At 42.8% G+C, this 27,317-nt stretch overlaps 1 protein-coding gene across 4 annotated transcripts; it reads right to left on the bottom strand.

Annotated features, from left to right (window-relative positions):
- Positions 1 to 1,407: 1,407 nt before the first annotated feature.
- On the bottom strand, positions 1,408 to 27,232 carry CEP57 (centrosomal protein 57). 4 transcript variants are annotated; one of them, XM_032099208.1, is made up of 11 exons: positions 27,140 to 27,232; positions 21,796 to 21,952; positions 18,533 to 18,712; positions 18,090 to 18,211; positions 17,070 to 17,204; positions 9,828 to 9,905; positions 8,405 to 8,509; positions 8,166 to 8,246; positions 7,593 to 7,837; positions 3,999 to 4,143; positions 1,408 to 2,657 (listed from the first exon to the last, which is right to left on the bottom strand). In XM_032099208.1, the coding sequence occupies exons 1-11, from the start codon at positions 27,170 to 27,172 to the stop codon at positions 2,421 to 2,423; spliced, it is 1,518 nt and encodes a 505-aa protein (XP_031955099.1). In that variant the 5' UTR covers positions 27,173 to 27,232; the 3' UTR covers positions 1,408 to 2,420. The 4 variants fall into 4 exon arrangements, with proteins under 4 accessions (XP_031955099.1, XP_031955100.1, XP_031955102.1 ...); XM_032099209.1 differs by having other exon boundaries at positions 17,088 to 17,204; XM_032099211.1 differs by lacking the exon at positions 18,533 to 18,712.
- Between the last annotated feature and the right edge of the window lie 85 nt (positions 27,233 to 27,317).

The raw sequence follows: 27,317 nt of genomic DNA, 5'->3' as shown, positions 1-27,317 counted from the left end.
TGCAACTGTGTGGTTTTCCAAAGGACTTGCAGGACATGCAAACATTAAATAAATAGCAGTGCAAGGTCAGTGTGTGAAATCCAAATCTCTCTCCTTCAGTAAAGGGTCTTGCAAAATGCTAATGTTGAAACTCTGAAGTCTAGAATGACAGAAAACCAAGATTCATCTTTGGACAAGTTTCATTTATCCCATACAGACCAGTATTAATATAGATACAGTGCTTAGCTGCTCAGTAATATAAAAACAGAATCACAGAATGGTTTAAGTTGGAAGGGACCTTTAAAGATCATCCAGTTCCAACCCCCCCGATGGGCAAAGACACCTTCCACTAGACCAGGATGCCCCATGCAACCTGGCCTTGAACACTTCCAGGGATGGGGCATCCATCATTTTCTCTGGGCAGCCTGTGCCAGTGCCTCACTGCCCTCATGGTAAAGAATTTCTTCCTGATATCTAATCTAGACCTGCTCTCTTTTAGTTTAAAGCCATTCCTCCTTGTCCTATCACTACATGCCCTCTCCAGCTCTCTTATAACCCTTTCACGTGCCAGAAGGTCTCCGCAGAGCCTCCTCCTCTCCAGGCTAAACAACCCCAACTCTCACAGAAGCTACTGTCTAATGCACTGTGAAGTGCAGAATTATTTTTTTCTAATTGTAAAAGTATTTTCACTCAAAGTATTCTGAAATACTTTCACAACTGAAAAAAACCTCCACAATTTCTGCACCTTACAGTGCATTGGCACAGTAACTTCTGTGTAAAAGAAAGATTCACATTTTTGCATGTAACCTTATGCAAAGCCTAAATTTACTGGGATGATTTGTGATCAACTCAGTGGATGCTCCCTGATGCTCTCAACCCTGGTGGGCTTAATTCTAACTTGGCACCTCATTCATTCGCTGTAGGCAGCATGGATGGAGCCTAAGATACTCCTAAGCCCTCCACCAGTAAGGAGCTGCATGAGGACAGCCTGAGGGCATGCTGAAGTTAGCCCATCTTTGAGCAAGCTGATCTCCAGAGGTCCTTCCCGAGCAAAATGACCAAGCGTAAATTTCAGCTACTGATTTTGCAGGACCTCTGGTATGAACTGCTCTGTAAGTGGTTACTCCCACTGTACCTGGTGAGCAGCATCCAACAGCAGCTAACCCCATATGTGCCTCAGATGCAAGGAGACAAGCTGGGTGCATCACCTACAGGCAACACTCAACCCCCTTCTGCCTGTGTTGAGCCTGCAGAGCTCCCTGCTGAGCTGCAGGCGAGGGTGCACAGCTCTGCCTGTAACCTTACCTGCAGCTCTCATTCATCATCCTGACCAGGGACAAGTCACCTTGCCATGAAAAGCCCACGGGCTGTGGCACAGTGCTGCAGCAAACACCCAGCTAATTTAGAGGAAGTGCAGCCTTCCCACAATTCATTCAAAAGGCAAGCTGGCTTTATTGTTTTTCAACTGTATATACAGGTAATCTGGGTCTTCTGTACATTCCATTAATAGGAAATTCTTTAAATTATTAACATAATAAATAACATTGAATCAGCTGTGCAAGTCAGAGCACAAACTTAATTGCACTACTACAAAAGTAGATAGCTCATCAAAGCACATACTTCAAGTTAAAAGCAAGACACCAGGACCAAAAGGCATGATTGAGGCACTTGCAGTTTAAAACACCTGTGGTTTCTCTCACTCCTCTACTACCCAAAGCTGTCAGCTAGAGACAGGGTATTACCCCCTATGCTACAGCTTTTTCCTAAAGCAGAGCTTCTGTAGAAAAATTTCACTTGATCATTAAGCAATGTAACTCCTAAGTTATTTTGCTCCTTTTTTGAGTACTCAAACATCCACTGCCACTGATGCTGACTAATGCAACGTAGCAGAAGAACCAGGGAAGCCTTTTGAAGAGAGCTCCACAGAACACCTTGGGAGGGGTTTACCTGTTCTCCCTCAGACACTCCAAGAGATGGAGTCATTGCAGCTGCACCCAGAGCAGAACTGACAAAAGCCCTCACCACCCAGGGCTGCAGCATTGTTTTCACACAAGATGCATCCTGAGAAGCCTCCCAGATGAACAACAGCGTGAAATGGCACTGGCACATCACACACACACACCAACCTATGTAAACGTGCAGTGCTTGGTGTGCTGGAACAACATGGAGGGACTGCTGGACCCATAACATAAGGGAACTGGGGGAGCCCTACTGTTAAGATTCAGTGGCCATGTACCTTGAAAATGCAATGTGTTTTAAGCTAGACCATAATATATACAATCAAATGCAGGGATGGAGAACCAAGAGCCCGTAAGCCTGTATTTCAAGAGTGCGCTTGGCATACAGTAGTCTCTTCCACACCACAAGAAAGGCAGCTGCTTTAGATCCAGAATGTGAGAAACTTTGGCCAGGATGGTTCAAGAACATCTCCTGCAGAAGAGTCAGCAGTCCCAGCTGATATCATCTTTCTGTAGTGAAGTCTGTATAGTCTGCATGTCTCTCAGCAACTGAAGATTCTTCCGGCTCTTCTCTCCAGGCTTCACTTTGATGGGACCTGCATTCTTGCCTTTTGTGCTTACTGTAGTTGTTACTTTAACCTCACTGACTGGGAACCTGCTGTCTTTTATTTGTTTAGCAGAAGTCTTTCTGGACTTGCATTCTCTCCTAAGTCTCTCTAGCTGAAAGAGAAGCCCAAAGAAAAACATTAAGAAGTGATCTTGTTTCAGTTTTATGTTCAGCGATTCTTCCAAACAGCTGAAATATCCCACCACTTATCTCACCCAGGTAAGCAGATGGTTCCAAGTCACACTCAACAATAAATATTTTATTTTCCTTACAAAGCATTGTTGTATTTGCATCTTTAGAGCTGTGTTTAGCTTACAGTCTGATCTACCACCTCTCTAAAAACTGAAGCTCATTATGGGGGAACACCGCCATTAGGAATGTAACAGAAAAAGGTGTAGATGAAAGAAGTTGATTTGCCACTGTTACCATCCAGTGATTAAAAAAGAAAACAAGTGTTTTTTACATACATACTAGTAATTTTAATAGCTAGTCACTACCAGAGGTGTAGCTTTGAAAAGAATACCAGAGCTCTGCTGGGGTGAAGAGGTGGTATCCACACACAGCACTGTAAATCACAGCATCAAACACTCAGTTCTTCCCAGCAAAGACTGAATGGGGAACTGGACAGTCTGAGGTTCAGACACATTCATATGCCCAAACCACAACATGGGTGGCTTCTATAGCTCCCCTCTCTAGGGTGGTGGTGGTCCCTCCTCCTAGTTGACAGCATGCAGCATCATTACTGCTGGGAACTACAGCACATCTGCTTCTCTGCAGCAGTTCCTCTGAAGATCATAAGATATCTGAGTAACACTTCTAATAGCAAGCATTTTGCAGATCCATTCTGGATGTCAGGTCTCAGCCTGTGTTTTGTGTATAAGTTACATCAGGTGAGGGTGAATCGTGGTTCATATGAACTGAACCAGATTAAACACATGGGTTTAAGCTCTTTGAAAGAAATTCACTAAAATTAATGAAAACAAAAGAAAACAGGGAATCAATGTGTGTGTTTTATAGCTTTGAATGAAAAGGCTACACTATCCAAAACATTCTGAAAGTTATAGAATAAGCAAAACAGGTATTTTAAGCCTTTAAAAAATGCAAATCAAAACATAAATAGGTAGTTTCCTCCAAGTAAAGGAAAACTGTTCAACAATGTTCAAGGAACAAGAGGAGTGTAAAATGCAATGTGAGAATAGAGGCAAAAGCTCTGTCCAGGACAGGGTGAGGAGTGGGCACAGGGTGACAGAAAGGATGTTTCTGCAAAAATACTGGTATAGATGGAGGTATGCAGACTAACTTTGGGACATCAAAGGTAGAATTCAGAATTAGACAATGCTACTCTAGTTATTTCTGCTTTATGCAGTTGCTGCTAGATTAGGATATAGCATTAAAAAAACCCTGCTTAAGTCAGCAACTCTACATGAGTATGAACACAGGCAAAAGAAACTCACCTGCAAACGATGCCTCCGAACTTTGCTGATTTGGTCTGCCTTTGCTTCCATCTTTCCCACCAGTGCATCAAGTTCCCTCTCCAGATCTTCCCTCACTGCAATAGTTGGGGCTTCCTGGATGAGCTTTGACAGCTGCTCATGATCACTAGCACACAAGTCAGACAAAGCTTGTATCAGGCTCCATTGGCTTCTACAGCTCATACCCCAGTTCAGAAATAACACTTCTAGGAAACCATAGCATCAGCAGACAGACATGTTCAACGCACCATAACAAACCAGTAAGAACAGTTTTGCTGGTTTGCAGCACTATTCCAGTAGCTCATCCTGGAGGCAGGCTGCTGCAACATTGAGTCTCAATAATCTAAGTAGCTTCCAACTTCAAAATGCATATCCAAAATGACCAAATAACCCCTTGAGAACTTGATCTCAGCACTCATTCAGTTAATATTTTGTGTATCTGTACCTACTGCAGTTGTGCAGTACAGTAACAATTCATGTTCTGTTAACCAGGACAAGCAAAGCACCAGCAAAGCTGTCCTTTAATGGACTATTTGTCCAGACCCTGCTTTTGGCTAGGATAGAGCTTTCATTTTTAGTAGCTGTTACAGTGCTGTGTTGTGGATTTAGTACAAAAATAATGTTGGTAACACTGATGTTTTCATTGTTCCTGAGGAGTGCTTACCCTAAGCTTTTCAGTGTCTCCTGCTATGCCGGTGAGGAGGGGCACAAGAAGCTGGGGCAGAGAGATTCCTGGGATGGCTGGTTCGAACTGGCCAAAGGGATATTCCATACCATAGAACATCATGCCCAGAATATAAACTAGGGGGAGTTAGCCATGAGAGGACAATTATTGCTGAGGACTGGCATTGGTCAGCAGGTGGTGAACAAATGTACTGTGCATCACACACTTTTTTACCTTGGGTTTTATTCCTCTCCATTTTTCCGTGCTATTATCAATACATTTGACTGTATTTCAATTACTAAACTGTCCTTATTTCAGCCCATGGGTTTTTTCTTTTCCCAGTTTCCCTCCCCATCCCACCAGAGCAGAGGGGCAGGAAAGCAGCTGCATGGTGCTTAGCTGCCAGCTGGGGTTGAACCAAGACAGTACTTTTTGGCATCCAACATGGGCCATGAGGGGTTAATGACAGGTCTGACCAGAATGTGTGAAGACAAATCTTTTCTAGGCATCGTTGTACTGGTTTAACAGCGGCTGGTCGCAATGCTGGTTCATGGTGCCACGGAATCCCGGGCCATGAAATTCCTGCGGGGAATGGGTGTGCTCAGCGCACCGCGGGAGCCACCTACTGGGGAAGCGGTGTAATTACACTGCTCTCATTCCCTGCTCGGCGGGCCGGCCTACAGAAGAGACATGGTCCCACACATTCCCCTTCTTCTTTGTCCAGGCTAATCACAACAGCCTTTGAGAACCCTCAATAGCCCCAGGGTGTTAAAACCAGCGTGGTGCCAGAGCTTGGATCCAGCAAGGTGCTGAATGGAGTTCAGATCAGGGGAGGATTTGTGTCTGCGGGCAGTGAGCGAGCCGCTGTGTGGGACTGACTTCCTGGTTAAACCCCACAGAGAGTAAGCTACCTTCTACACAAAAGACAGGATATAGAGGGTACACACCACAGGGAATCCCGAGTTTCACCTGTGGGACGACAGGGAGAAGATGAAGTGGGATGGAAAACCTATACCTCAACCCTAGAGGCACAGGTACGTGAACCGCAGGGAAAAAAAGCAAGCACAAATAGGGGTACTTCCAGGAAAGTTGCTGCTTAAGTCTTCATAGTGGGCAGTTCTCCAGACAGAGTGGCAGGGCTGATCTTATTCCTGATCCCATAGATAGGAATCCTAATTCTTTTTTACAGGAAATGGTAGAATCCTAGGACCAGTATTAGAGGAGCCCCATCTCCAGCCAGGTGCAGGAGAGGGACAACCAGATTTACTGGACTGTGTGGATCAGATGGCGTGGCACATCAGACCCAGGGGAGTACAAGGCTTTAGCAGACCCTGGGCCACAGTGTACCCTAATGCTATCAAGCCATACAGGGGCAGAACCCATTTGTATTTCTGCAGTGACAGGGGGATGGTGTTGGAGGCTAACATCGGCCTGACAGAGTGATTGGCAAGAGGACCCCACTGTGGCTGGCCCAGAGGCTCTGTGCACCCTTGGCAGAGCCTGTCTCGGGCGAGGGCATTTAAAGGACCCACAAGGGTACTGGTGGGCTTTCAGTACAGCTGCCCTGGAGACAAAGGAAATGAAGCATCTGTCCACCCTGCCTTGTCTCTCAGAGGACCCTTCTGATGTGGGGCTGCTGAAGATCAAAGAACAAGAGGTGATAGAATGATTTGGGTTGGAAGGGACCTTAAAAATAATTTTGTTCCAAACTCCCTACCACGGGCAGGGACATTTTCTAGTAGACCAGGCTGCTCAAAACCCCATCCCACCCGACCTTGAATGTTTCCAAGAATGGGCACCCACAGCTTCTCTGGACAACCTGACAACCTCACAGTAAAGAATCTCTTCCTAATATCTCATCTAAGTCTGCCCTCTTTCAGTTTAAAGCCATTACCCCTCATATAAACACTACACACCCTTGTAAAAAATCCCTCTCCAGCTGTCTTGTAGCCTCCTTTGAGCCCTGGAAAGCCACAATGAGGTCTCTCTTGAGCCTTCCATTCTCCAGGCTAAAAATCCCAGCTCTCTCAGCCTGTCTTCAGAGGTGCTCCAGCCCTCTGATTGTCTGTATGTCCTCCTCTGGACTCACTCAAGCAGGCCCACATCCTTCTTATGTTGGGGGTTACAGAGCTGGATGCAACACTCCAGATGAGGTCTCACCAGAGCAGAGCAGAGGGGCAGAATCCCCTCCCTGGCCCTGCTGCCCACGCTGCTTTGGATGCAGCCCAGGACACATTTGGCTCTCTGGGCTGTGAGTGCCCATGGCTGGGTCATGTCCAGCCTCTCATCCACCAGCACCCCCAAATGACTTCAGCCATTCAGCTACCCACCCATCACTTTTTCCTGCCCTGAAAGACTGTTATGACAGCTGAGTCCAAAGTCTTGGGCTCAATTAACTCAATGGGCTAGTAAAGGGTTGATCCATAGACTACAGGAATAATATCTGTGTGTACATACATGAAAAGACTGGAAAGGTGATGGTGGTTAACTGGGACATACTGGAAAGTGTGAGGCTTGGGCAGGACATAAATGGTACAGTATAAGGGGTGGATACTGTCCATCCCAGCAGGCAGGAGGGATGGGTGTGGGGGTGTGTGAGTGGCAGCAGGGTACTGAGCTGCTGGCTGGGTCCACACCACAACAGTCTGCTGCATCGGGGCAGTGACTTCTCCCTTGCCTCTTCTGAATATACTGCTGCACATAAGCACAGGTCTGCTGTCCAGACTGTTTAGCAGAGCCTCTATCTGCAAGGAGAATTGACAGCCCCTGCAAGCAGCAAGACAAAGATTACATGCTAGAGACCTCCTAAACTAAGACCTTTCTCAGGCAAAACCTTCCAAGTTCAAAGCAAAAAGGCAAGAATATGAAACATCTACATTCATAAACTGCAATGGAGAATGTACCACACTCACAAACTCATCTGTCCAAATTCATCTTGTAAAGTCAGCAACACTTCTGAGAGCTCTTCCTGAGATGAGGACGAGTCCATTGGCAGGGATGGCCTTCTGCTTTTGCTGGCAGGATGAGCCATACTGGTGGGTTTTGCTAGTGGAGCATCGTTTACCACATGTCTGTTACACAAAGCTTTCGTGTGATGTTTCATCAGGTGCAGCACGTGTTGCACATTGGCAGCAACTGAATGACTGGGACTGGTAGACTGAAAGGAAAAGAGACTTCTTCTAAATGTCATTATCAACAACTTGATAATACTGAAGAGCATCTAAAAACAGTGGCACTTTCATTTTACTGACAAGAATGTAATTTTTGTTTCAATTAATACGCCCTAACAAGAACACCCTGTCAAGCAGCAGAGCAGGCTCATTTTTGGAAATACCAGCTCAGCTAGTTGTCAATATCCAACAAAGACAATCTGTAAGAAAGTGTCAAAGAAAATTACATTATCTGACCACTGGGTGTCAGGAGTGCACCGAGGCAAAGACACTTAAGGAGCTGCAGCTACTGAGCTTTGGAATTAATCAGCTCACCTTCCCAGCCACAAAGGGTACATCACCCAGGCACAGTCTGTAATGGGGCTGCACAGTGGAATGTCTTCCAAGAGAGCATTTCTGGAAAGAAAGAAGAGAGAAGTATTTAGCAAAAATTATACTACAGCAAACCTACTTTCCCTTTACTTTGTAGTAAAAGAGGCAACCTGCTCCCTAATCACATGCACACAACCTTATTTAACTCCTCAGAAATTGCCCTTCTCTTCCCCACATCTTACCTTCTCTGGCTGCTTAGCTTTTTTCCTAGGTTGTGTTGCTTTTGGAGAAAGCAATGGTGATGCTGCTTGAATCAGTAGTCTGTTGGTTTCCAGGCCTGTCTGAAGCTACAATTGAGGGAATAAGGGGAGTTACTGAAATTAGATTAATAAATAATCAGAGACAGTGCAAGCAGAGAATTGCAAACTGAGAATTTTTAAAACACAGGCTCTCTAAAAGCAAGGGCTGCAAATTTTTAGGATATTTTTGCAGTCCAAGGTCAACTTAAACATTAAATATTTCCTCTGGTAGCACTACTTGTCAGCAATCCTAGTAAGTTAGAGAATTAGCCTTAGTGCATTAGTCCCATGCAGGCAAGTGCCAAGACATCAGCTGTGCTTTACACTTGACAAGGTATTGGGGAGCTCAAGCCACCCAAGCCTGATCAACTGATCCCATGACATATAGTTACTAGGGAACTACTCCTTCTGTCCTATTAAATTTGACAGTAAAAAAAACCTACAAACAAACAAACAGCCACAATAACAAAACTAACCACCAAACCATCTATTGAGAGAGTTAGGGTTAGAACTTCCTGTCGACAGTGAGAATCCTAACACGCTTTGCTGTTCAAGAGGAAGATATGGCATGGCTTTAGAAACCATGTCCTGAAGAAGCATTCACAGCACAATTTTTCATTATTAAATTGAGATATCCCTTTCCCCATCACACCAAACTCCTGGCAAAGGTTAATGTTAGAGCCTAACACATTACCTCCATAATTCTTCAGCATCCAATGAATGTTTAATGAACACCACACTTTTGGATTAGAAGATCAGCCAGCATCCTTAAGGGCTCATAATCAAGAGTATGTTGTCTCTTTTTTGCCTCCTTCTACAATATTTTAATTACAATTATGAACAAGGGAGCCCATTTGTTGACCTTGATATATTCAGAGGTTCCCATGCATACTCAATTATGAATTAGTCTGAATTTCTACTCCTCTTTTCCAACTAACTTCTCTTAGTAAAGAAATCAAAGCTTCAGTGCACAGGTGGTGGTAGAAAAAGGTTTCCAAAAAGCTCAGAGAACTTCAGAACATTTGGTACTTCAGGCAGGAGTAAAAAAAAAAAAAAAACCACAAAAAACCCCAAAACAAAACAAAAAACCCCCAAAAAAAACCCACAAAACCAAAAACCAAAACAAAAACAAAAAAAAAAAAAATCACAAAACCAAAAAAAAAACCAAACAAAAAAACCCAAAACAAACCCACAAAAAATCCCCAAAACAAACAAACCAACCAACCAAAAAAGATACTAAAACCAGGATTTCATTATTCTGTGAGGCATATGGGGGGCACTTTCAGTAAGCTTAGCTGAAAAGTTGATAAAAAGGAAGAGCTAATTACAGTGCATACCAGTACAAAAGAAATTTCCTGTTGGTTACCTCAGCAGCTTTTTCCTGAACAAGCTTCCTTGCATGTTCTTCCTCCTGAAGCTTCTGTTCCAGCTCTTTCATTTTTTTCTAGTCAAAGTTGAATAAAAATAATAGCATTACTAATGAAACAATTTTTTTCTTCCTGAAGCCCACAGTACTAAGAGCTTGAGCAAAACTATGAGTCCATCTTAGGATTTAAAGATAAATGAAGACTTGTGCATTGTACTGATTGCTGATGCTTCACCTGTATAGGCGTAAATACAGCAGTCAAAAGCTTACGCTTAACATTTACTCTTTTTTTCTATTCTTACATTCACAACTGGTATCTGAAGTTAAGTCACAGCCAAATACACACAGAGCAATACACAAGGCTCTTTCTCTTCAATTGTAAAATCACCCTAGACAGTAGGTTGCTTTGTATACATTATCCTCCAAGATTCTGTACTACAAAAGAGCTAACAAAGACATATCATTATAAGGCAAGGGAAGACTTGCTTTATTTAGACCACTAGTGGTATTTTTGCTAGAATCTGTAACTTGCACTCTTTCAAGAAAAGAATTTTTGAATATGTAGCCACCTTTCTAATAAAAAAAGAGGGAGGAAAGGTTGCATGATGCCTCTGAGATACCTTTAAACAAAACTGAAGTAATTTCATCTTTTTATCACAAAAGCATATAAGAAGCCTTTCGAAACTCCTCTTCAAAGGAAAAGGATAAGGGAAAAAGCACATATTTCTTTGTAAACCTCCAACAAGATGAAAACATTGTTTAAACAAGATACACTGAAATTCCCAATGTGAAAGTTATCAAATAACTTTCTGGCTTTATATAGCAGTGAAAAAACAATCCAGAGCTCCAGTACTCAAAACAATTTCCCTTCTCTTCCCCCAAAGACTGATAATTCAAGAGCCACTAATCAAACTTAAGGCAGAAAAGTGTGCTAGACAGAGCGATGGCTGGATTTGAACACTTGTTTATAAACCCACTACACTGAGGTACTAAATATTTCTGCTTTACTTAAGCATTAACTACAAAAATAATGCAATGAGCTGTTATACAAAGGTGTTAAAAGGCAAAAGCCTGGATAAACATTAAGGACAAAGGCACTATATAAAGGAACCAACTTTTTCTATTGAATAAAAGAACCATTCTGATGATTTTTTTTTTTCATTCAAAACAAAGGTATTCCAGGTAACTTAAAATCATCTTCTGCCCTTTACAGTTATTGGCACAACCCTTGATATCCGTGGTCAGTCTCAAAGACTTTTTTTTAACCTGTTAAGCATGAAAATATTGAGGAAAATATTCTCTTTAAACTGAAGATTGACATGAAGCTGGGCCAAGGCTTTTATTCTGAAATGAATGAGTATTTCCTCAGCTAGCTGTTCGGCTGCAGCAGGCAGCTCAAACTGCACAGCAAGAGTGTATCTTACTGTATCACCTGTGATAGACCCTGTTAGAAATTATATACCAAATTTAGATTCCCTAAATGATTTCATTGTTTATAGAAGGTATTATGCAGATTACTGGACTGTCACTAAGAGAGAGGCCACAGAGCCAAGCGAACAGACCCTGCCCAGCACTGCTGCCCATCACATAAGACAGTACTGCAAAGCAAGCAGACTGCAGGTCAGCACTGGGCTGCCTGACCATCCGACTCAATCACCAGGAGCCACTGCAAAAAACTTTAATGACAAAATAGAAATAAAATATTTCTATTTTTGGCCTGTTTTCTAACAGAAAATTATTTTCATGCAACCACCTACTCACAGAATCCCAGAATCATAGGATGGTTTAGGTTGAAAGGACCTCTAAAGGTCACTTAAGTCCATGGGCAGGGACACTTTCCACTAGACCATGCTGCTCAAAGCCTTGTCCAAACTCATCTTGAATGTTTCCAGGAACAGGGCATCTACCATCTCTGTGGACAATCTGTTCCAGTGTTTTGCCTCCCTCACTGTAAAAAATTTCTCCCTTGTATTTAGTTTACCCTCTTCTAGTTTAAAAGCACTGCCTCTTGTTCTATCACTACACTACAGGCCCTGCTAAAACATCTGTCCCCATCTTTTTAATAAGCCCCCTTTAAAAACTGAAAGGCCACAATAAGATCTCCCTGGAGCCTTCTCTTCTCCAGGCTGAACAACCCCAACTCTCTCAGCCTGTCTCCACAGGAGAGGTGTTCCAACCCTGCGGTGATTTTCGTGGCCTCCTCTGGACCTGCTCCAACAGTTCCATGTCCTTCCTGTGCTGAGGACCTCAGGGTTGGACACAGAGCTGCAGGTGGGGTCTCACTAGGGCAGCGTGGAGGGGGAGAATCACCTCCCTTACTCTGCTGGCCACGCTGCTTTTGATGCAGCCCAACCCACAGAATGGGTTGGGGCCCCCCACAGAATGGGGGGTTAAGTCTCACTGTTAGCATTAAGATCAATTACTATGAACCACAGTTATCCAAAAAATGTCATCCACACACACATTCAAATTCTGGCCATCTGGCTACATGCAAGACCACAGGCCAAACTGCACTTTCAGGGAACAGCCCTGTTTCTTTACTCCATCTTCAGACACAGACATGATCAGATCTTCTCAGTCAGCTGTCCAGAGCCTGCACTGCAGGACTACAGTTGCAATAAAGATGTCTCAAAAGCATTTCCAGGCTAAGTACTCCAATTACAAGTACTTCACATAAATAGGAATCTCAGCATTTCCTTTCCACAGGCAATACTGACATTAGCAAATTACTTGAGGACAGTACTTACAGGGCCAGGTAGTGGTTCTTGGGAGATAAAATGCTCTCAGTAAGACCCCCATAGAACTTGTGCTCTGGCAGTGTCTGAACTCAGAGGCAGATACATCACCACTCACTCATGAGCCATCACCTCACCACTTTCCATCCATTTCAGCACATCCTGTATGAAACTGTCTCTTATTTCTTGCTTCAAACTCGATTTGAAAATGTTCCTATGATCTTGCCACAACTACAGCAGAGATCGAAGAGGGAACAGATGCAATGCTTCTGAGTAGAGAGTGCAATCACCCTTTGAAGATTATAAGGTAACCCCTATCACATGGATGCTCACATAGGAACATAGCCTATAACCACAGAGGCAGGCAGACCTGTCAACCAGAAAATGGCTCATGACAGCATAATGACACAAGGAAAATGACTTGGCATCACAGCTAAATCCAGATTTATTTCAGTCCCAAGAACTGCTTCAAAATTGTGTGAATTTAACACCCAATTCCCCTTAAACATATTTAATTGTGACAGCTACTAATTCCTGAAGATAAAGAATCAAAGCTCTCTGGTTTGTTCCAGAAAAGAACACAAGAAGAACCATAAGGCTGAAATTATTTTCACTAGCCAGGCACAAAAAGGCAAACAACCCAGTCTCACCAAACTTCAGCTACTATCAGTCAAAAACTTGGTAAAAGCCTTTCAGAGGGAATGCCAGTTGCTGAACTTGTTATTTCAACTCTAATCCTAGAGGAAACTACTACTACTTTCAGAGTACAAGACCCAGGAGACTCTTATTTCTCTTTTCAAGTGTTTGGCCTAAATAAACAATGCAACCACTTGTACTCTACAACTGCAGCTCACCACAATGGGGTGTCAAGATCATAAAAAGCTTGTAGCAGCCGCTTTGGCTCAGGGACTTCCAAGAATAGTTGTAGCATCTAAATGTTCTGCAGCAAGCCAAACAGCTAAAGATTTACTACCAAATATCTCCTTATGTACTTCTGGAGAAACACCATCTACTTTACCACCTGAGATAAGGGCTGGTGTGCAGGGTGGCAAGCCTATGATTTGATAGAATCCAGAGCTGCCATCCTCAATACCACAATTTAATCACATACTATCTGGTCCTCTTGAGGGAGCAGGGAAAAAATTTGCAGAAGGAAGCCTCTCCCTGGCTAAGCTCTCTGTAGTTTCCAGGCTTGGGAGACTTGTGGTGTCTTTACAGCAACAGAGGGAGGTACAGGGATGGGACTTCAGAGGCCAACACCACAGAGGGCACACAGAGATGGATGGGGTTTGCATGGCAAGGCACTGGTAGCAATGGGGCTACAGGGGTGGCTTCTCTGAGGAGCTGCCAGAAACCTTCCCATGTCAACAGAACCAATGCTAACAGAGCCAGTGCCAGCTGGCTCCAAAACAGACCCACCGCTGGCCAAGGCTGAGCCCAACAGCAATGGTGGTAGCACCACTGGGATTACAGATTTAAGGAGGGAAAAAAAAACTGCTAGGGAACAGCAGCAAAAAGGGAGGAGTGAGAATATTTGAAAGCAGCAGCCTTGCAGATCCTAAGGTCAAAAAGGGAGGGGGAGAAGGTACTCCAGGTGCTAGAGCAGAGATTCCCCTGCAGCCCCATGGTAAGATTGAGTTTTATTTCTCACCATAAAATTACAAAAACTATAAAAATTCAAGGGTCAACCCACAACAGAATATGACCAAACACAGTCATGTTGAGTTTGTAGAAGCTCCTGATTCAAACAGAGTCCTGAAAAGGCACACTGACCCAAACCCATCCAGTGCTAGAGGCCTTGCAACAGCAGGCTCCAGAAGTCTGCACACAAAATAACTAATAATAAGTGTTTCTTATTAAGGAGGGATAAAAGGAAAAGAATACATCAAATTCATACAAGTCAAGGTGTTGGGGTCCCTCCCCTGCCATGTAGCCCTGGGAGAGGGGCCCTGAGGGCACAGACACGGGGTTTCCCTGCCCCTGCTCAGCCTCGTTCCCATTGGTTGGTTTGTGTTCCCTGCGCGGGCAGAAGGACCCTTGGTCCCGTGACTGGAACAGTTCCTCGGCAGAGCTCCGGCCATGCGGCTGGAGAAATAAACATCTCTGAAACAGCTATCAAGAATCTGTCTGTCCATATATATTTCCTTTCCACGGGACTCCTGGTTTGATATATGCGTGTTGCAGGATCCCCACTGCAACAAATGGTGGAGAATTGAGAGCAGAACGATCCCCGATCCCTAAGCGACTGATTTGTGTGAGTAAACCCTGGAAACTTTGGATTCCTCTTCTTGGTTTTGCTTTGCTATTCCATATCTAAACTATGGAGGAACAGTGGGAAGACTCTTGGCTCTCAGAGCCGCATATGGACATTTATCTTAAACTTAAAATGATTCTTGAACAACGATTTGTAAATTTTAGCTTGATTCAAGCTCAAAAAGAACTGAAACACTTCCTGGCATGGTTGTTTAAGAACTTTTTCTATGTTTCTTGGGATTTAATTCTTACCAAGGGCTTTTGGAAAACCGTTTGGACACAGTTAATATTGGAGTCAAAATATATGCCGATGGAAGAATATTTTCGTGAATATTATTTAGTTACCGAGACTGCTGAGCAATGTCAGCTGTGTCCTGGCGAAGGGAAGCCTGGCTCAGGGACCGTGCGGCCCAGACCACGTGCACCGAGCGCTCTGCGAGCAGCAGCGAGGCAGTTCCCGCGTGCGGGCGGAGCCACGCGAGCCGCAGTGTCCGTGGTGGAGCGAGGAGCGGCGGGACCCGGCGGTGCCCGCACGGCCGCGTGCAGCGCGTGGTGGAGCGAGCCCCGTGAACGCCCGACTGAGAGGGGAGGCGCGCGGGCGGCGGCGGGCGGCAATGGCGGTGGAACGGAGCCGCGCCCAGCCGAGACGCGCGCTGGAGCAGGGCGCGGGGGGGTCGTCGCTCGGGGGCCCGGCCGAGACGTGGATGCAGCGCCCGGCATCGGCAGCGAAGCTGCGACCAGAGGAGGCGACGCGCGGAGAACTGAGCGGCGCGGCCCGGCCCGGCCCACGCAGCCCCGAACGCGACCCCGGGAAGAGCGCACAGGCACCAGCAGCCCCGACAATTCCAACATGGGAGCGACTGAAGGAGAGAGCAAAGACGCAGCGAGACAGAAAACAGCAGCCACTCGGAAAAAGATCATAGTAACTAAGACCTTAGGGATAGTAAAATGGTATAATGTTAAGCAAAATTATGGTTTTATAACAAGGTGTGACAACCAGCAAGACATATTCGTGCATAGAACTGCTATTAAAAAGAATAACCCTGAAAAATGCATCCCAAGCTTGGGAGATGGAGAGGTGGTGGAATTTAATATTGTACTAGGGGGAAAAGGGTTACAAGCATCACAGGTCACTGGGCCTGATGGTGTTCCTGTAAAAGACAGTATATATGCAAAAAATCGTAGTCATGTTAGACAGTATCTCCATTGTAAGTCCCCCCTACAGTCTCCCTTTCCTAATCCCACCTTTCCCTTTTACCCTATGTCCTATTACCCCCAGTGTATTCCCAATCCGTTTTTTCATCCATGGTTTCCCTCACAAAACCATGCTTTTGCCAATTGTTTCCCCAAAAGTCCCTTTCCAATGCCGAGTGGGGGATGAAAAGGGGGAGGGAAGAAGTTAAACCCTCTCCTGCCTCAGTTTCCCCACAAAGCATGCTCAGAGAGTCCTGTCTCCCTTCTGTCAGCCCTAAGATGTTCCACAGAATCTGTTTGGACATTTAAAGACTCAGGAGGGTGGCTTGTTTTGTTTTGAAACTGTTCTTGTTATGTTTATCCAGTTGTTTTCATTCTCCTTTTATAAAAATAAAACGGGTAAGGTGTTGGGGTCCCTCCCCTGCCGTGTAGCCCTGGGAGAGGGGCCCTGAGGGCACAGACACGGGGCTTCCCTGTCCCTGCTCAGCCTCGTTCCCATTGGTTGGTTTGTGTTCCCTGCGCGGGCAGAAGGACCCTTGGTCTCGTGACTGGAACAGTTCCTGGGCAGAGCCCCGGCCATGCGGCTGGAGAAATAAACATCTCTGAAACAGCTATCAAGAATCTGTCTGTCCATATATATTTCCTTTCCACGGGACTCCTGGTTTGATATATGCGTGTTGCAGGATCCCCACTGCAACATCAAGGTACATCTGGATAATAACAGAAAATAACTGCTAGCATTCAGTAGCATGCAAAGCAAGCCAAGATCTTAGGAATGGCTGCAATTTTACAATGCCTAGGCACCAACAAAGCACAAAAGAGGAACACCAACAGACTATTAAGGCTTAATAAAACTCCAACTCCAGCAGTGTACAGTGACCCAAAGTCTACCTGGACATGTAGACTTTCAGCAGTAACTTCAAGTTTTTACAACAGCTCAGTTTTAAAATGAAGTTTAGTTGCTGTCCTACTCTAAAGCACAAGGCTTTGCTCAGCTCTGCTACTGCCATAGAGCTGTGAAGTACAGATTAGAATAAGCAAGATAAATCTGATATAGTACCCAACACAAATGACAGACCTCTGCTAAGGACTGCATCGTAGTAAGTCTGCTATACTCTTTTTCCAGTATATCCAGCTTTTCCAATTTCGACTGAACATGCGATTGGTCAAGAAGCCGATCTCTCTCCAAGAAGCCCTTGAAGGGAGAAGTGAAAAGGAAAACAATTATAACAAAGGAAAACAATTATAAGCACAAGAAAACAAGACCATCTTGTGTCTGGAGCACAAAGGAGGCCCATAAACAGTCCAAAGGAACTACTACTTCCTCTGTGCAATTTTAGATGGTGCCACAATCAGGGAGCAAATTGCACCATCAGCAGTAGGGAACCACACACTTAACCACAGCTGATAGGAAGGATTCTGCAGTCTCTCCTTCCTCCCAACCCAACACAGTAAAAAAAGAAAAAAAATCATTATGCAGAAATCAGAAATAGCTTTCTCCATTTTTTTCTTCAGTAAATATTTAACAAACTGAAATAGAATAGCCACAGAGACCAACAAACAGACAGCTCTAGGTGACCCATATTTCTATAAAACAAAATTCAAGCTCATTTTAGATATAGGCCAAATCCCAATTACTGATGGTGGGAAATAGAAATTTTACTGCTATTTCTACAGAATCAGTATTACAGCCCCAATTTAGCAAGAGAAGCGCTAGTAAAGAAAATCCCCAAAGACCTGAAGAGTGTAAACACCAAAGGGAGTTTTTTTCCCAGTGGCACACAGGTATAACACTGGAGAATAAGGATGAGCTACTGCAGTAAGCCAATCATGCAGAAGCAAACAATTCATATTAATACCAGAGCCTGCTATTGCCTTAGAAACGGGTGCACAAAGAAAATACCAGGGTCTTGAGAAGACTGGGAAATGTAAGTAGGGAAGATATCCATACCGAAGGATATGAAGGCCAGCTGAAATAGACATCCATGCTTAAAGGTATTAAAATTACACTAACTATGAAAAATCATGACATAATTAATGATTTTTATGATTTAACCCTGAGATAGTTTTGGGAACACACCTGTTTCTCCAAAAGATGTGACTTCTCGTTTTCTGCATGCTGGATCATTTTCCTCATGTAGTCCAGCTGTTTCTCTAGAAGGCTGCATCGAGACTCAGCAGCTGCCAGCTGAGAACACAGCTCTGAAGATAACAGAAGGCAGAAAATGGAAATCATGTATTGCTTGGTCCTGGGATTTTTTTTGTTGTTGTATTCAGGACAGTTTCAAAACAAACAAGAAAAGGACCATCTAAGAAACTTACCCATTATGCCTAATGAACTTCTGTATGCATAAAAATCCCTAAACCAAAGAATGCCTTTAAATTATTTCTTTGTAACTCCACATGCCATTGCAAATTAAAAGATGCTAAACAAAGTAAACTAAAATTAGTTTAGGCATTGATAGGAATCAAGTTTCATCCACATCAATGTTCTATAGTATCTATACAAAATTTGCAAACAACCTTGATTTTTCTTTGACACTTCAGTCTTGTCATGTTCTTTGCGTTGCATTTGCTCACTCAGTACTTTTTTATAGTCTGCTGTTTCCCTGCTGAGGTGTTTTACATTCTCCTCTGCCTGAAACCGTTCCAACTCCAGTCGATGAATTTTTTCCTGGAGATTCTTCAGGGCAGAAAATATTGCTGCAATTGAATATGTACCTTTTGTTAGATACCATTAAATCACCACTTCAAGACAACACCGAACTTGCAATGCTATTATAAAAACACGTTATGTAAGAAGGTCAGAGTGTTCCCTACCAGCATCCAAGAGTCCTTCCAGGAATTAAGACCTGTTTCCCTTTGAACCATAACTGATTCCAAAACTAGTCTTGAACAAATAGATGCCCTTAGTGCACCCCCTTCACCTGACACATCTGGGAAAGATACAACTATTTCCCAGAACAAGTCATATAAATATTGTGTCAATTAAGAACAAACAGTGCATCCTCTGACCCTTTATCAAAAGAAAATGAAAAGTCACAATTAGATAGTTAAACAGTGGCAATTATCTATATTATTATTATTCCTACCACAACAAATACATAAACACAATGTTCCCGTGAATGGCCACACAGTATAATAAAGGTTAACTATGAGAAGGGCTACAAAAGTGCTTATTTATAAGTGGACTTCTTTTTTAATTCTTCTGGTTTTTGCACTTGTGCTCCCCTCCTCCACCTAAAAACATACATCTCCTTTGTGCTGAACCATTTTTCCCTTTCTACTGCATTCCCAGCTTTAGCAGTTACTGAACAAAGCCTTTCTATATTCTTCACCACAAAAAGAAAAGCAGTTGTAATACAACTCACAGCACCTTGCAATTAGACCAACTGCTGGTAATCTGATGTACTGCGCCTCTTAGGTGTGCTGTTTAATTCTGTAAAGGGAACCATAAGCATAAGCCCTTTCCCCAATACAGGGCTGCTAAAGTTAAACATAAGAACATCTGTACACACAGCTCATATAGCAGAATAATCTGCAAGGTCACATCAGCCCTCTCCTTTGTGCTTAAATCCACTCCAGACAAAGAATGTACCTTTACTACAGAATGCTTGAGCACTAGAACAGTTGGAACTGCATATTGGTTTGGGCATCACATTACCAAAAAGAAAAGAAAAACAAAACAAAACCAAAAAAAAAGAAAACAAAAAAGGAAAAATAATTATCAGAATGAGCATCCCAGAGTAAAAATTCATCAAATCTTGAAATGAATATCAGCACATGAGAGTATCACATCAATGGAAACCTGTTAATTACATAAGTAGCAGCAACAGTAGTCACAGTTAAGAGGAAGTTATTGATAATTTGGCCCTATTTGCATATCAGAATCACCAACTGCACCCTCTTCTCTATTTACATTACTGTTCCTTGGATTCAGTTGAAATAGGCATAGCTGAGACAATAAACAGATTTGTTACTATTACTCTTAAAAGCTACATTGAAATCTCTGTATATTCACAGTAATGACTAACAAAATAGCAATGAAGCAACTCAAGCAATGAAAAGATAAAGGTGAAACGCAACAGGATGTCAAGTACCATTCAGTCATTCCTGTTAGAGCATTAAAGCCAACTGTGCATGCTGACACACATATACAACACAGACATTAAAATCACAATAAACAGAACTTACTATACTCAATTTCAGGATTTTTCAATAAGATTTATTTAATACAGGGAACAGGAGTAGCAATAAGGACCCTCAAGAACAATCAAATCAATTTTGCCATTTGAAATTACTAAAATATATGCTCCAGAATGTTTCTGCATTTTTAAAAGCTATGCAAAAAGAGAAACATACTGGATCATCCATGTGTTGGATTCAATTTTCAGTACATATTCACATTTACTTGCACTTTATTTAAACATTTTTTGAAAACAAAAACATTTGCTAATTTTAAAAAAGGGATATAATTTATCCGACTGTCTTCCACCACCTATCCTTATCTCAGAGTTGGCAGAGTCACCATTTGAAAAAAAACTGCCAAGTGAAAACTTGGAAGTCAAAACTTTATTGCTAATGCAACATGGAGCACACTCGACAAAAATACACCTGCATCAGTAATTCATAAGGAAGCTTTTTCCTGCGCATCCAATTTTTCATTTGTAAAGATTGTTTTAGTTTTGTGTCAACGGCATTCTCAAAAGTGATGGCCTTGAAAGTATATACTGCATTTTAAATAGCACTGCAAGAACTGAGATTTCATCTTCTAGGTCATTAACACAGGAGTCCCTAGTAACTCAGACATGAATTGTGTTATTGGAACAGGGACTTGAGGCTATCATCCTGATTTTTTACTTAGTTTGGGTAATACTCGGATTCATCCTAAATATTTCTCACTTTTGTCCATATAAGGAAAAAGTATCAAGCAGTTCACACCCTTAAGCCTCCATGCCACTCCAGTCTTAAAGGGAGCATTTCTGCAATGACCCTGATCAAACAGCTCATCAAAGGATAGGTCCTGCTCCACTCTCCCAAATCCTCATGATATACCCTGTATGTACCCCAAGGCAGCACTGGAGTAAGTCTCACTGGATGACAAGCTTATTCACTAAAACAACAGAAAACTAACCAAGAATAGGTTTTTTGTTCATGTCCAGTCAGTCAAGACAAATCTGTTTACATGGAGATGAACATCAGGACCAGAGTGGGAGAGGGAGAAGGAACAGCCTAGAAACAAGAAGAATAAATGGGAATAAAATTGCCTCCCTTTTTGGTTTTGTGAGCTCTCAGCTCAGCACTTTGCCTTCTCTGTATCCTTTAAGTCTTCAGTGATACAATAAATACTCACAATACACCCTTCATTCATGACAAGCATTTCAATTTTAACAGGACCAAACCTCTTCCTTTGCTCCAAACCATTCTGGGGACTAAAGTCTCCTTATCTCTCACTCAGCTATGAATTCAGGAGAAGAAAGGTTGAAGGAGACAAAGACTGAAGAAGGGACAAAGAAAACATGTCAATACAATTGCACAAAGTACTCAGACAATTTTACAATTCTCTACTTCTGAAGAAGAGCATCTTTCTCCATCTGTAAGATGACCTTTATCACCAGGTGTTCTTTGGAAAAAGAAGTGCAAAGGACCTACAAAACAGGCAACCTGGACATCACTGGGAATTGATAAAAGGATAAAAAGACTTCAATCTTCACAGATGTGGAAGACATACAGTATTTTACCATGATTTGGAAACAGGTAAGAAACCAACTTTGCTGAACTAATACCTCTGCTGTTGCTTTCAGGATATGGAATTACTGGTTTCCATGGGGAGCGCTCCAAATCCAAATTAATAAATGGCTTGTGCTTCGGGTATTCTATAAACGAAGTTGAAGAGAGTCCATCTGTGGCTGATGTAGAGTTACGAGTTATGTGCAGATCATCCTGAAAACAAAATAAAGCTGTTATTCAGCACATTTGTTGCTTTGTCATAACAACAGAAATAAAGAAAAGTAGGATTCCATCACATGATATGTAGAGGTACTGCTACAGGAGACTCATATCTCAAAAGCTGTACTTCCTTCTTTTTAGCCTTAGGACGTGTCATTTTTACATTTAACTCCCCTTCACTAAAAACAATATCAAACAGATTAATCTCTTTCCCATACTAGTTTCTGATTTACACTTTTGTTTCCCATTTACTTATACTGTCTGCTGCTCATTGGGAGAAGGCGATCCACAATCAGTTGGAAAACAACCACATTCCTAATTACTGGTTACATTTACAGCACATGAGATACTGCACTAAGGTGGCCAAACCTGATAAGGCACACCCAGGACCATGGTTCTACATCACCTCATCTAACACAAGAGCTCACTGACTGCACACGGGACACAGGACACACTTTGCAGCTGGGAAGGTGAGGTGAGAGTCCCAGTCCCTCTAACTCCACTTACTTCAATTCATCTTCCTTATCTTTCCATTAGTAGATGGAACTTCACAAGACACATCCAGATGGCTTTATGCTACACCTGATTAGTGGTATCAGCACAGGAAACAGCAGATCACAGCCAGGAAAGTACTCCTACCTCTAAGCAGGAACATACTCTTAAATCAGCTTCAGACTGTTCTGACAAACGTGGCCATAGAGACCATGGATTTCCCAGCAGTCTGCATCAATTTTGCAAACACCTGCTGTGCTTTGGATGTTGCAATGACCTGAAAGGACCACCTAGCTGGGAAGATGCTCTTCTAAATAAAGGAGACATGGCAGAATACAGTGCTGATGGTTTCGACTCAAAAATTCTCTACCTGGCCTAAGCTTTCAATTTGTATATACAAATTAAATGAAATGCTTACTTTTAATTTCTCTCAACTGCACCCATCACTGAACATTTCAGTGACAGAATCTGAAAGCAACCTAAGAGAGGTGGGCTGCAGACAGATGCAAAGCTCCTACAGCTTCCGCCTCCATCACTAAGACAAATGAGCAACTGCTGATCTTGGCAGGGTGCTTTTAAGCTTTTGCAAATACCAATCATTGGGAGAATATCTCAACCTAAATTAAAATACAGAAAGTATTAAGTACCTCATGGTAAATTGCACAACAGCCCAAAATGCATTATGAGCAGCCAAATATGGGGGAAAAATTTAAGAAAATTTTAAAGCTATTTAAAGCCCATACACAGCTGATTTCCTCTTACAAATAAAGTGATCCATTGTGGGCAAGAAAATTAGGATCCTAACTACTCTGAGTATGTCAATTGGTGTTTCTAAGCATAGTTTTATGACTGCTTTGCAGTTTGTGTTTATAACATTTTCCTACACAACATAATGGCTTTTCTCAAAATAACGGAATTTGCACACACATTTGGTACCTCAGAAAGTGAATTAAAACACTAATCCCTAATTGAGAACATTTTAATAAAACCATTTCAAGCAGGTGTTTTATGCATATACACACTGCTTTACACTCAGCAGCCTCACAAGTCTAACCAGAACACACGAATCCATCTGATCGAAAGCCTGTTAAGTGCAAACATCAAAAATGCCATCAGCATTACAGGATATGGCATTGATGAGCACAGAATACTACGACCAAATGATGGAGTAAAAACAAACCAAGAAAAACACAGCACTTCTGTAGCAGACAATACAGGAACAGCAGCAACATAAGCCTCAGCAACCATCGATTCAAATATCAATATCCTGTCTGCTATTGATTCAAACCAAAGGTATCCCATGAAACAGTCAAGAGAAAAAGGGGAATCAGTTTGAAACCAAAGTAGGGCTGACAGCATCACAATCCTTCTAAATGTCACCATCATCTTTCATGTCTTTACAGGTAATGTCTCTTCTGAGAATTAAATATAACTATATAAAAATACCAAAGTAAAGGAATTCTTTTGTTTGTTTTTACTGACATTAGTAACATTTTTCTAGCCAACAGCAGACTAAGTGAAAGAAAAATCTGGTGTACTCAAAAGCCCGGAGCACCAAAGTCACACAAAGTAAAGTAAATTGAGGCTTTTGACTAGTTACACATCTTCTAAATTCCACCCGGATGCAGGGAATAGGCACTAATTTGAATAGTCAGAAACAGTAATTTGCAATAGTAATTTGAACAGTGTAATAGTCAGTTCAGATATCTGCTTCAAATAGCTACTGAAAAAATTTATGCTGGAACACCATATGTTATATAGGCAATCGTTCTTTGTTTCAGTATAAATAATAATTTGCTACCAAGTATATTTTTCTTCCATATTTTTAAGCAAGAGAGTGGCTTATATTCAGTTTCATAAATAGTGACTTTAAATAATTTGACAGAATACTTTGTGAGAGTTTACAAAACAGCCTCAAGGAATTTCCCATCACAAAGCTCAAACATCACAGCAATTCTCTGCTCTTTTCCCCACTCTCTCAAGTCATTAAAAATCACTTAAATTTGCTCCTGCTGTTGGAAAGTCTCACAGGGAGTATCATGCTCCAATGCTCAGGAAAATTGTGAAAAATAAAAAAAAATCAGGGAACTCTATATATTTGTTCTGAATCTCAGCTAGGCCACATTTGCTAACTACAGCTCCTCTCTTTCACTGTACTCCCTACAGTCTTTCCTTTCTTAAGCCACATTAAAGGCTCAGAGTAGTAAATGAAGAAGCTTAACAGTCCCACAAGGAGCCAAGTGTACCCTATTACATAACAGCAAGCTGAGCACGTTTTATCTCCACAGGTCTGACAACACTGCCTTCCAAAATTCATGGCTTCCACCACTGCATATCAGCTGCCTACCCAAGCAGAAAGAAGGGAATATTAAAAACACAGACCAGCAATATCTTAACACATCACCAGCACACAGGGACCTCCTGAAGCTCACAAAAGCTGAACACAGCAGGGAAAAAAAAGACACAAGCTCATATGGAAAGTTTTCTGCTAAGAATCAGCAACTTGGGGCTGAGGGACACTTTTCAAACAAACTTCTGTAGACATTAAAAATGACCCATCATAACGTTGTTACTTCCCTGACACAGAAACAAGTACAGCACACCATGAAAAACTATCCAGAGAGCTTTTAAACTCAGTGGTGTACCAGTCATTCCAGTAAGGAAAAGGCAAAAAAACATTTTTCTTGTTATCTTACCCAAATTACTAGATCTGTGGACAGTAAAAAAAACAATGATTTATAAACAAACTGTAATGCTAAGTGACAGCAGGACACAACATCTTTCAGGTAGTGACTGCATGAAGAAAGCATGAAGGCACAAAGTCAGCACCTTTGGTACTTGAACTCTGGCACGGGAAAAAGGGATTAAATTAGAATGGGTGCTATTGCAAGTTCTCATCTGGTACCACAACCAAAAAAGGAAAAGAGAAAAAAAGATTGATACTTGGCAATGCTTTAAGTGACATACAGTAGTCTTTGCACGTGGTAAAAAAAAAAAAAAAAAAAAAAAAAAAAAAAAGAGGCAAACCCTGGAAAATTATGTAGGGAATGAGCAAAAAAAACCCCAAAATAACGAGATACTGAATGAACTGATTATAAAACATCCAAGTATCCAGTTATTCAAACTTTCATAGTCATTGTGGAGGGACAATCTCAATTAGCAGCCTACCCTCCCTCATTACTGCAGTACTAGGAAAGTGGGGAAGGAAGGACAGCCCCTAGCCCCTATCACCCACATGCCAAGTTAAGTGCTGGCTGCACCTCCCTGATATAGACTGAGTCAGGAGCACTCTACATTTCAGTAACATCTCTAGTTAAAAGCACACACAAAAAAAGTTAACTTAGTTAAGCCATTACATCAAATGGGGAGGAAAAAATGTTGGCACAATACAGTAATTTTTGTCAACTATCTGCCGTAGAGTGCCAGATGTATTAAAAGCAACTACTTTCAATGTTCAGAAAAATATAAAGTTACGGTTTTTTTCTTTTTTTGAGCACATACAGAAAGTCTACAGTGGGCAACTTTTTTCCCCAAAAGTTTTGTTTTGCTAACTAAATTGATTAACAGCCTCCATTTACCTACTGAAGACTAAAACGAGTCTTCTGACATCCTTTTCTAGACATGCTAGAAACAATTCCATTCAGGAAGGAGATAGGAGTCCTCAAATTCCTCTTGCTGGTCGAGGTGTAAGTATGGGAGCACACTGCAGGGCAGGAGACACACAGCAGAGAACCCCACAACGGGTGCTCACCACCCAGCCAGTGAGATCCCAAAACACGAATCCCTTAAGAGTGATCTCGCACACCATCGTGCTGCAGCCTTTTCAGCATCTCTGCTCCTCCAAAGCGCATGTAAGACACAGCTTCTCACAAAAAAAAAAAAAAAAAAACCAAAACCAAACCCAAAACAAAACACAAAAAGACCAAAAAAAAAGGAAAAGCGACCACCTAAATTTAGAAAGCGATAAACATCAAGCCAAAACTGCGGACGCAGAAATTCTGGTCCCCAGCGTGCAGGTGGTTACCTGTCCCAATCTGCCCGGTGCTCCCACACGCGCCTAAGGGCACGGGTATCTACCAAAGCTAAACCCCAGCTTAAGGCAACGTTTCCACCTTACAAAGAGAAACAACCAGACGTGCAATCCACCAGCAGCTCGGCACTGGGAGCTCTGGGCTTGCCGTGCTCGCCCCACTGACCCAGCACTGCACAGAGGGGGCTTGGCTGAGCCCCGCCTGCCCGTGGAACAGGTGCTTTCAAAGTCACGACACCGAGCTATTCGTGAGAACAAACCAAATTCAACGCTTTGTTCCCATTCGCTTACAAACAGGATCTCCAGGCACTGGCATGGGGACAGCAACAGGGCTGGTATCAACAGCCCAGTATCTGTCTCTTTTTCTGTCGCTTTAGAAAACATGTGTGCATACATCATGGCTTTATACATACATACATACAGATATATATATATATATACGTATACGCACATTTACACACATATACACACACAAACACCTATAAACGTATATATATATGTATATACATGTTATTTAACAGACAAGCCAGCTTCCACAGCCTGTACGGCTCCCGGCACGCTGGAGGCATGCAAGCCACCAGCCCCGCACTACCCGGCCGCTGCCCCCGGGCCCCCCACCCGTCCTACCCACCACCGCGGGGCCGCCCTCCGAGCCTCACCGTATGCGGACGGCCGGGCTCAGCCGCCGCCATGTCGGCCGTAAGGGAGCCCGCGCTAGCCCTTGTCACTTTAAGGCACGGCCCCCGCGCGGCGCCTCGCTTGACTGCCTTCCCAGACAGCCAATGAGAAGGGAGCATCGGGGGTGAGTTCCGCCCCGTCGTCCGCTCGGAATTGAGT

The sequence above is a fragment of the Corvus moneduloides genome, chromosome 2 (assembly GCF_009650955.1).
Source record: "Corvus moneduloides isolate bCorMon1 chromosome 2, bCorMon1.pri, whole genome shotgun sequence".
Lineage (NCBI taxonomy): Eukaryota > Metazoa > Chordata > Aves > Passeriformes > Corvidae > Corvus > Corvus moneduloides.
The sequence above is the reverse complement of the archived record's forward strand: the minus strand, read 5'-3'. Positions and strand labels throughout refer to the sequence as shown.